At 36.0% G+C, this 12,079-nt stretch overlaps 1 protein-coding gene across 1 annotated transcript in view; it reads right to left on the reverse strand.

Annotated features, from left to right (window-relative positions):
- cacna2d1a (calcium channel, voltage-dependent, alpha 2/delta subunit 1a) overlaps nucleotides 1-12,079 on the reverse strand; it is a 67,865-nt gene that overhangs the window by 35,451 nt on the left and 20,335 nt on the right. Inside the window, 1 exon segment of the mRNA XM_081364019.1 lies at nucleotides 494-553. Coding sequence (XP_081220145.1) covers nucleotides 494-553 — 60 coding nt within the window.

A 12,079-nucleotide genomic window follows, 5' to 3' on the forward strand; every position in this document is an offset into this window, starting at 1 on the left:
AAGATCTTCTCTGGTCGTGATGCTGTTACTTGATAGTCTGAATCTTTCAATATTCAGATTAAAACCCACAGTTTTGGGTAAAAACTGAGCTAATAAAGCATGTTAAATAGTGAATCTCCCTCAGTCTGATTCAGAAATTAAACATTGCTGCGATACAAATTTGGATGAAACATTCGGACAATACTTGACTGACAAATCTATAACAGACAACTAGACATCACACCCATTCCTCTGCAAATTAGAATTGATATTTCAGTCCGTGGGAACCTGAATTGCATCAATACAACAGACGCAAGGTCTGAGATCAGGATGCCAACATTTAACATCCCTATTGATCATCTCTTAATTGAGGTGATGGCATGTGTAAATGTGTCAGGTATCTAATAAAGAACTGAATGAAAACATACCCAGGCAAAAGATTTGCAGCCTTATTTTTTTCCACCTGTGTGTATGTGTATGAGTGTTTATAAAATGTGTGTGTGTGAAGCATTACGTCAAGGTCATCCTTCCACTGGTGTTCCTTCTGCAGTCTCTCTGCAGCAGTCGCCAGCGCCTATAAGGAACAAGATGAAAGTTTTAAAAAATGTATATGTATAGACCCAAACATACACGTATAACATAGAAAATTGATCAAACGTGATTGGCATATTAGAATGATTTCTGAAGTGGCACTAAAGACGGGAGTAATGGCTGCTGAAAGTTCATTTCTTTTTCACAGAAATAAATTACAATTTCAAATATATTACAATAGAAATAATTTTTTTGCTGATGTTTTTAGAAAACAATTTTAAATTGCAGTAAGTTTCCACATTATTACTGTATTTTTTATCAAATAAATGCAGCCTTGGTGAGCATAAGAGACAAACTTTTTTTAAAAATCATATCGACTCTAAACTTTTGGTATATCGAATATATGAAACACCATTTTAAACCAGAAAAAAGGACAACAAAACCTAATTCGTTCTAACATTATGTAATCATCTAGATATAGTTTTGCTTTATTGAGTTTCTCAAATCTAATAAAAGAGCCTCAAGAACCAAACCTTAACATCCTGACACTTTATAACACAATAAATGTGAAAAGAAATGAGAGAGTTCCAATATAAATGGGTAATGTATTTATCATTCAATCAACAATCAGAGTTAATTTGGGAAATGTAGCTCAGATTATCAAAGTGAGAAGACACATGACCTGCATTCAGCCTTTACTCCAGATTCTCTGCTTCAGAGAAAACCCCTCAATGATGGCACACTAAATTTAAACAGCAACTCAGGTCCAGTCCAGGTCTCCTCAACTGATTAGGTTAATAACAGTATAATCTGGTCTGTACTAGAAACTCACTGTATGCCTAATTTCCCTTGGGAACTTTCACAACTCCTTCCTGAAACTTGTCCTGGAGCCCTTTTCTTTATATTTCCTTTTTTTTTTTTTTTTTTTACTTTTTATTGGCCTTGAAATTAGATTGAAGATTAGGGGTTCATGATGTCAAATCAATCTCAAAAACCATGGGACCTAAAAACAAATTAAGAAATTTTCATTTGCAGCCACAGATCACACTATATGAGATGGAGAGATTTTGATCAAAGAAACAGTGGTGGGATTGTCATTTTCTGGCAGTTTATAATAAAGGCTAAAGCTTCATCTTCACTTCTTGGAACATGTCATGTGGTGCAACCACCACGCAGAAACATAAAACAGGAAAAAGAACATAAAAGTCTCATGACTGTTTGTCAAGGTCAATAAATATTTTGAAATTATCAGATAATTTGACCTTTTTTATGACAGGCAAGTTTAGTTCAGGTTGCAAAATGTCATGTGGCGTGACTTCCCACCCAGATACAATGATATTTATTGATTAATGATTCATGATATTTTGTAAAAAAAATAATTTATTAACCTACAAATTATTTAACAGTTTAAATAGTTAAGAAGTGTGGGTTATAATAACTGTCTGTACTTAAATCTTGATAAGATTAAAAAAAATAAGAAACATGATATCAGTTTATATTTTTAATTTTAACTTTTCTTTAATTTTTGAAAGATTTTTCCATGAATGCCACTAAAGCAGATAGCAAACATACACAAATCTTGCATTATCTTAACAGACCTTTGAAGGCTTTCTACGCTGCAAGCACAAAATGTAGTGGATTTTCAAGGTCTCATGATGTTAATCCAAACAAAAGATCCACCGGAGTATCGCCATTATAATAAGACTAAAAAAACACTTTTTTTTAAATCACTTGATCCTCCAGGGAAAAAGAATGAACAAGTGTAACGCATGGCTAGATGATGAAACCTCTCCTCCCACTTCAGACATCCCATAGTAACCCATTGACCCTGGGGTCTATGCACTCTGATGAGCTGTTGCCATAACAACCCCAGCGGTGTGGTCTCAGTCTCATTAGGACTGGGGTGTGTGTTTGTCTTAGTGCAAACAATCCAGGCAGGATGGGTAGTCCATAGATCTCAAGTGAGACCACAATCTGCATGGCAAGAGCCTTGATTTTCAGCACACAGATCCTGCATCAGCATTCAAACATGTCTCATCTCAGACTGACCAGGGTTGTTGCCAAATTTCACTGGGTCTGGAACTATGTGGGTGTCTTCTCTGTAAGTACAGGTTATAATATAAAGACATGTACAGTAGTTGTCAATCCAGTTTCCACTAGGAGGCTTTGGACTGATGGACAGATGTTTTTTTCCCCCTTCACCTTTCTGGGCAAAGTAAAATGCGCACAGCCATATGGGCATTCATAAGAGTTTTAAAAGCCAGTTGGAGAAGATGGGAAATAACTTTGAATTAGCAGCAATTCGGGAGCGGCAAAAAAACTTAAGTTTAAGTTTTATTAGGATTTATTAAAAATAAAACTTTATTATTTATATTTCATTCCCAGAATACTTAATGAAAACAAAAATAAATGAACAAAGGACGAATGCACACACATTCATTCATAAACAAAACGGGGGTATATGTGCCCTCTGGCTAACCCAATTACATGACTAATTAAAAGCAATAATTAAATAATATATATGTGCATTCTCCTTTGATGAAGACATTTTAAAGAAGTAAATCTCTACTATACCCAGCCTGTGTCTCTGTATAACAGCACTACACTCAGCATTTAAAAAAAAGCACTGACAAGCTCTTGAAAAGTCAGCCAATTACCCTTGAATCTTGCCACAGTGTTGAGGAATGATGGAAGAAATGGTGTGAAATGCTGCAGGGTGGATTTGTCAAGTCTCCCTGCTGGTCTGAATGTGTGTCATTTAGCTCAGTTAGTTTAACAGGATCTCTATTTTGTCTCATTTTTATTTTTTTTATTTTCTTGTTTCAACAGCTGCTGATCATAATGTGTACAGTATTCACTGCACATTCATCAAAGCATGAAAGGTAAATCGTAAAAGACATTTAATTTTATTTTAATGCATGCATGTGTCTATCCTACTCTATTCAACACAACAAAGAAACAAAGACAGCGTGCGATAGCTGTATGAAACACAATGAAGCCATGAAACCCATAAACACATCATCTGAATAATACATGCAGTATGTCTCTTACTAAACAGTAAACTACAGTTAAATGGCAGTAAAGACATTTATAATGTTAGATTTCTATTTCAAATAAATTTTTTTTTTTTTTACATTTCATTTATAATTTTTTCTTTTTTTTTAAGTGTACTTGGTGGTACAGTCAGTATTAAATGGTAATGCCATGGTACTTTGATAACCTAAATGGGATCCTGTGGCTAGTTGTCACTTTTTACACCAGTGAATATTTCTATGGATGTTTTTTATTTTATTTTTTATAACAGTATAGACACTATTCTAGGCTTTTCAGAATTTAAACTGTAAAAAATGTAAAAGTTAACACAAAATTGGCCAGCACAAATTTTAATTAATAAATTGTACAAATGTATAACATGGCTAGATGTGTCTTCCTTAAATAAATATATAAATTTTATCCTAAAATCTTGGATCTGTGACAAGTAACATGACCGCCAGCCAAATCAAAATGAGATGAATAGGGTCCATTTATTAATTTAGTAAATGAAAATCTGAAGCTGAAGACTTTATTACAGTTGCTGGAAAGCGTCCATATTGTGAGCGGCACTCTTAACCTTTCAATGTGACTCAACAACATGGAGACAATGAACTTCTGAACTTCTCTCAAGATATCAATACTCTGGTTACAACAGCACGTGAAAATATGGTTGTGGAAATCGAGTAGTTTTCACGCCTCTCAGCACAGTGTAAACACAGACTATAAAAAAAGAAGACTGTGATCCCAATAATGCTCATCATGTTCGGCCTGGCAAAGGCTGATGGAAGCTGGAGCTTGAGGCAGGGTAAACTAACTGTACTGTCTTTCCAGAGTTCAACAGGAGCCATTTTGGCTCAAGGTGAGTAAAGTGTGATGCTTATTGGGGATCCACCACCTGTCACTGTTCCAAGCCAAACGTGAGGAAACTGGCATCCAGCACTACTATTCAACATACTGAAGACCAGCCTGAGGCCAAGGGATATGATCCACAACACCACAACATACTTTGAAACAGATGGCTTCATATATATGCGGAGATACAGTTCTCATTTCAAAATGCCTCTACTAAGATAGTAAAACCTGAAAATACGTTCATTGTTAAGACATTTTTTTGTGTAAAAAAAAAAAAAACAGCAAAAATTTCAGTAAACATTAAAATATAACAGAAACTATTAGAAAATAAATGTCTAAATAAATGATTGTGAGGGTTAGATTTAAGGATAGAAAATCAAATAATTTTTTTTAATTACATTTTAAATGTTCATATTAAATGTTCAATCATATTAGTATTTTGTACAGAGACAGAAACTTTTTTTTCTTGTAGGACCACAATAAGATTAAATGAAGATTAAATAGAGAATTTGTTCTTCTGCTTCTAAGATTTGATGTATACAGGTGAAAGAGACTTCAGAAAAGATTTTAAAGTTGCAAACTTTGCTCAGATTTGTCAAATCTGAAATCGGAGATCATCATATTGTTCCAACACCAAATTATCTGGGTGAAAATTTCCATATTAACTTTATAGCTCTATATTCCTAATTTGTGTTGAGTATATCTAGCCAAACAACAACACTTGGAGACCCATCAGCCTCTCCAGTCTCAGTCTCACTAAAAAAGATCAGCGAATCAACTGTAAGATTACCCATCCTCATACCATCCCATTAAAGTTCCCAGCACAGGGTGTTTAAGTAGAAGTGAAAATATCTCCCAGTACAGTCACACTGTGGGAGGACAGCACTGTAATTATGCAGCTCTGCATTGCTTGAGATGAGAGTTTAACTACTGCCAGCTCTCACACTAGTGCTTCATTACGTCTCATATTAGGTTGGTGGAGTTTGCAGAAAGTTAGTGTGAGCCTTCTATCATTTGTTTCCAACACTTGTTGTTTTGAGACAGGCGGTACAGCTAAGTTTAGCAGTGTCTGTGTATGGAGGCAAAGTACCGCAGAAACCAACAGCCACTTGGATCTGGTGATGATGCTTCTGGTAGTACAACTGTAACAAAACACAGTCAGATGTTTCACTATGAATGTTTTGCCAGTAACCGATATATTTTAGATCCCCAGGCAGTTCCAACAGGCAGAACATAGGCTATTAAGTACATCAAGACAAAAACGGGCTCTTCCCATTTCCTGAGTTGTTATGGAAGTCACAGTCATTTACGCTGCTCAATTAGTTCAGTTATTTGACATGTGCTACCTTTGACAACCGTTTGTCCTCTGAGAAGCACTGGATGCTTTTGGGGATTGTACTCTGACGGCATACCCTTTGTCCGTCCTTCAAGTCCTCACTCTACCCCATTACAATGAGAGACTAATTCAGTACATATCCCAAGGTGTAGTTCTCCTTCCTAAAATCTAATCAGTCAGTCTAGACTTTCACAGAAATTGAGTAAGACTACAACCAGTGTTTGGGATGGAAGAATATGGAGGGATATGTATATATATATATATATATATATATATAGCCCTCCATCAAGAGAAATAGAAAGCAACAATCTAAATAATATATTACTTAAACAACAAGAAAGAGTTGGAAGGGGGTAGTGCTATAAAGAAACACACCATCCTCTCATCGCTTAAAAGTAATACCACACCTTTCCTCAACAAGCTAACTGTACTGGAGTGAACTGTACATCGCTGAAACCGGACAAAACAACCCAGTGCTGTTTACTGATGTTATCCTGAAACTCTCTGGCCCTTCAATGCACATCATCGAAAGAAAGACTGATAGAATAAGAAACGAGTGCAGACAGGAGAGGGAAAGGGCTTCTGGAGATTAATTTAGTGTGTACAGTATTGGCCGATGAGAGTCTGCAATCTAGTTTCCAGAAGCTCTATAATGATATTTAGCTGTCTAAGAATCAGCGCATAGAACGACTGAACTGGCTGGTGCTGTTTTATCTGCAACATCAAACAGAGAGCAAACAAACACCCTTCCTTTCCATCTGTTGTGTCCCTTTTGATGGATGCAAGCGGCTCTTTCCTCAGTGTGTGTCTCTCTCTCTGTCATGCTTTTCAATTTTCTTCCTTTTGATGCAGCATTTAGCAGTTGGGCTCTCAGATCACTGTGAAAGAACCTTTTTTTCTTTCTAAAAACAGAAGCGGATACTTTGAATTACCATACGTACACATTCTGGATCTGTTCCAAAACTTTGGCACCACCTAGACAGAACTAGCTTCACAGACACAATCATAACACAAATGAGATGTACTACATTTATTAAATAATTAAATATAAATTTTAATATAAAGTGTCAAAAACAGATCAAACTAACAAAAATGGACTATTATAATATATATCTTTGTGTGTATTCAACCATCCATCAGTCCATCCATCCATCTGTCTACCTGTCCATCTATCCATCCATCCATCTATTTGCTAGTTGGTTTAGTAGGCATTGCAAGAAGGTACTTAACTTTCAAAAAATGTTGATTGTCAACCTCAAGAGGGCAAAATAAATATTTTATTAGCGTTATTTATTCATATTTGCAACCCTGTTGCCAAAATTTGAGACATGTCCAATTTGTGTGATTTTGTAATTGTCTAGCAATAAAGATCAAAATAAAATAGAAAGTTTTAAAGATTATACAGTATTAAAAAAAAAAATGTAGCAAATTTAGTGCTAGATATAAGGCTAAATGCTTATTTGCATATACTGATAACTTCCTATAAATTTAAGGGAGAAAAACATTATCATTTTTCTTATAATACATTGGGTAACAGGATTAAATGCTTGAATTTAACATATGCCGTCTGCACCACAATGTCCCAAATGACCATTTCAAGGCCAAAAATGTACAGACATTTCAAGATCAATTTTGTGTTGTATAATATGTTGTAGGCCAACTTTAAAATTGTTCATTCGAAAAAGTGTTGGAACGATGTGCAGAGAGAGTGAGATAGAGAGAGAGGGAGCGTGAAGAAACAAGTGATTGACAAGGAAAGGTTGATTTCAGTAGGCTGAATTGCTGTAATTGGAATAAAGTCAAGGGAGAGAGAGAGAGAGAGTGGCAAGAATGAGACATTTTAGCTGTTTACGTGATTTGATTGACGTTAAAGAAAACACGATCTCCATCAGCAGCCAGCACCTTCAGTTTCCTGTTGGACAACACAGCATCCCGACCGCACGTCAAGCAACCTCCGTTAACTTGCATCGACTGCGGAGACAGCTGCTGATGGATGCCTCCAAATTAAAGACACCCACTGATCAACTTAACTGAGCTGCCAATCAATCAATCAATCAATCAGTCTAATCCAACCCCAGCATCCCACAGTCGAGATCAGTCAGGTCTGATCCAGCAGATATTGATTAGAACAAGACATGATCTGTGGACATCCAGGGGTCACTCAGGAAACAGCACCACATGATCGGCAAGATATGCTCATCGTCACAGTGACAGCTGACTTCCTGTGGTGGAATAAGAGGTCAATCCATGATTCCCAAGGAAAAGCACTTCCTTAGAAGAAAGTTTCTCGGAGGCAACAGTTGAGCGATGAGTTAGACAGGAAGAAACCATCGGACTGATGTGCAACGCAACCAATTAGAGTGTGTCCTGTCTTACGAGCCAATTAAAACAGGTTAATCCTAATGGTGCCACAATAACAAACTGATTCATTTACAGTACATAAAGCACAGCAGATACAACAAACGATTGTCAGAAAAGAGACCATAAGTCAAGATTTGACAAAGCTGTGCATGCTGATTGGCAAGAGAGGGGTGAGATTATCTGCCAAACATGTCTAGATCTATTCTTACAACTCTCCCTGGCAACAGCTTCACACACTGTTATGCTATTTACTGAAATATGAGCTACTCCAGAAATAAAGTTCCAGAGCTAAATGAATTAAAGGCTAAACACCTGCTAAAAGAGTGCAATTTAATTGCTAAGATGAGATGTTGCTAAATAAATACAATTTATTTATCTGTACTCTTAAGCTTTTAAGAAACTATGTTGTGTGTCAGACACGGCCACTAGTCAGTATCTATGTTTCTATCACCCTGTTTTTATGTGCATTTTGAAGTATCGCATCAGGAACGAGTGATGGAAACTTTTCAGGAGGAAAAAAATTCCATAATTTGTAAAAAAAAAAAAAAAAAAAAAGGAGATGGAAACGCATTTGCTGAATAAATTCTGACGTAGCGAACATTAAACCCACGTGACTTATCGGCTGTTTCTGCTGATGTTGTTTTATTTACTGTTGGTTAGTTACCAATACCACCGTCATCTGCTCAAACAACATGATAGAAATTTTTTTTTTTTTTTTTTTTTTGCAAACCTTCAAAAGATTCGCTTCACGTTTGGATGGAAACCCGATGAGTGTGGACAAAAAATATTAATGTCAACATAAAATAAAAAAAATTGAGCCCAATTACTTTGCTAAAACACATTTCTGGTCTTATTCTGAACAAACCTTTTTTTTCAGTCACCATATTTTTATTTTCAATTTTTAGTAATGAAACTAGACAAAAAAGTAGAAAAAATATGTAGCGCTCCAAACAGGAAAAAAGTCCTGGTACTGCAGATCCTTGTACTACAGGTGCGTAGAGCCAATGGTATATTGAAGAATGAACAAAAAGGATGGCTAGCCACACACTGATCCACTCAAGACTGGAAAAGTCTACAAAAACATTTTTTGCATTTTATAAATCGCATTGTGCAAAAAGTGCAAAGTGCATGTGAGTTAAAAACAAATAGACACCAAATAGACACCAGCAAGCAAACGTTTCTGCACATTGCTATCTTCAGTGAGCATTGCTATTTTTAGTAATTAAATTTATAAAAAAATAAATATAAAAAATGTCTACTTGTCAAAGAATTCTGAAAATATAAGTACAGTTTCCACAAACATATTAAGCACTGTTTTCAACATTGATAATACAAGAAATGTTTCAAATCAACAATTAGAATGATTGTAACACTGAAAACTGGAGTAATGATGCTGAAAAATCAGCTGTCACAGGAATACATTTTTAAAATAAAATGTTTAAAATAATTTAAAACAGTAAACCCTTTTTACTGTATGTTTTATCAAATAAATGCAGCCTTGTAGTGTGGAAGGAAGGAAGGAAGGACGGAAGGAAGGAAGGAAGGAAGGAAGGAAGGAAGGAAGGAAGGAAGGAAGGAAGGAAGGAAGGAAGGAAGGAAGGAAGGAAGGAAGGAAGGAAGGAAGGAAGGAAGGAAGGAAGGAAGGAAGGAAGGAAGGACAAACGAAAAAGTTAGTGCACAAAATATAAAATCAATATCCTCTACAGAAAATTATGAAAAACAGATGTGCTTAAATGCTTAAATTATTAATTAAATGTAATATTTTGGTTCTTTTGTAATGCTTAATTTAAAAAAAAATAAAGTAATTAATAAAAAATAGTTAATTAAATGTAATGCTTTTGATTCACTAGAGTTGCCGAACTAGATGTACTTGTGCTTTTTTTAATTATAGGCAGGATGAAAAAAAAAAAAAAACATATACATATACATATACAGATATAAATAAACAGCACAACTCTGACTCAACTAAATCTTTTCATCTGAATGTGACTATAAAAGTTGAGGAGAGAAAAGCAGGAAAACTGGCAAGAGATGGGTCACGTTGGTGTTTGTGCTGGTGGACGGCAGAGGGAGAACACTGAATAAAGACTATTTTAAATGGGGTGACATGAGGACAGTGTCCAGCCTGGGCATTGTGACTGGAGGTAGAAACAATCCGCCAAAAATACACACACACAAATGAACAGAGAAGCAAACAGCCAAAGTGTCCTCGCACCACAACCAGCTATTACAGATCCAATGACCTAAGAGCAGTTATTTCCATCATGCGACCCACACTTATGCTTTCGTATCCACTAAAACAAGAGCTCTTAATTCAGACCAATTAAGCGCGACAGAAAAAAGCCAGCAGGTGAAAAAAGGAATGGGCCAGTGAGAAAGAGAGAGGGGGAGTGAAAGGTCAATACTTTCATTTAGTCATCAGGGTGAGCTGTCAGCGATGTGTTAAATGCTCACCAATAAAAGCACCTCGACACAGTCTTGAATTAAACATTTATAACATTGACTGACCCTGCTCAAGCACACACAACATATGGTATTTCTCCACTGTCTGGGAAAATGAGCCAGCATAATCATGTCTAATGATTTCTATTCATACAATAATGGAAAATGCTCTTAAAACACAGTTTTCAGGGCATTCAGCGTACAGTTTAACAAGAAAGAAAATCAAAAGGACAGTGCGTATCGACAAACTAATTAACTTTCAGCTTGAAGCAGCCCTGCCAACATTCTGGACTCAGTTTTATCAGAGCTAGATCAATGCAGATCGATCCAAGCTGGATCTTTCTGCCAGATCTAATTTACTTTGGACCGAGCAGAAAAAACAATGGCTATGCTTGGAACACTAGCTTAGTACATACTACACTTCATTTCGCGGCACTAATATACCAATACAAATAAATAAAACATCTCCAGTTAACTAGCAGAGCATTCATTTAGTTTGTTTGTTAAATAAGAGGCGATCTAGCGCTGAAATGTTGTTTTTTAAATAAAGTGACCAAAGTGCTCATTGCCGCTGCGTTCAGTGGCGCGGATACTGTGTTCTCTTGTGGCTCGCGCACAGTCTTCACTCGGATGCGCGCTTCAATCCGTTGTGGAGACTCTCTATTCGTTCAGGTGAAATTACAAAACAAAATGCACACAAACGTGTCCTTGCCTGATATACAACCACTGATAAACATAATCGGTTTTGATCAGAAAAAACAATGGCTATGTTTGGAACACTAGCTTAGTACATACTACACACTCTTAAAAAAAAAAAGTTCATACCCTTAATAATAAAAACCCTTAATGCCAAAAAGGTTCTGTGTAAGGAGAAATATACATTTACGCATTTGGCAGACGCTTTTATCTAAAGCGACTTACATTGCATTTCAAGGTACACATTTACATTCTTATCAGTTCTTGCTTTCCCTGGGAATCGAACCCATGACCTTGGTGATGCAAGCGCCAACACTCTACTGTTTACTACTGTTACTAGCAACAGGAAAACAAATGTATTAAATTATTATAATACCTTAATTTTGTCTAGTGATTGGTTTGTATACTGTTCATTTCAGCAAATTTAGTAGGTCATCTGGGTATTTTACGCATTCACAAAATTTATAAAGAAAATATACTGCTGAAATAGCAAGAGCATTAATCAAGTATGACACCTGGAATACACCTCAACAGGTGGAAATCCACATGATTAAATATGGTTGCATCAAATAAAACATATACATTCAGTTGCAATGTATAACAGGGTTTTTCCTGCACTGAAAATATTTTGGCGGCCAAAGAGCATCAAAGGTTTCTATTTACGTGTTTTTGCTGCATTGAGCTGTGTAGACAATCACAGACATATCTGTTTACCGCATGAACGCAATGGGCAATCAGATGCGTTTAAGTTAGTTCTGCGCGCTCGCTAATCCTTTCATCATAACCAAAGTATAAACACGATGTCAATAAGAGATTAGAGCGCATACAGCTTCATTGATTATAACAGAA

This window comes from Scardinius erythrophthalmus (genome assembly GCF_964197995.2).
Source record: "Scardinius erythrophthalmus genome assembly, chromosome: 4".
Classification (NCBI taxonomy): Eukaryota; Metazoa; Chordata; class Actinopteri; order Cypriniformes; family Leuciscidae; genus Scardinius; species Scardinius erythrophthalmus.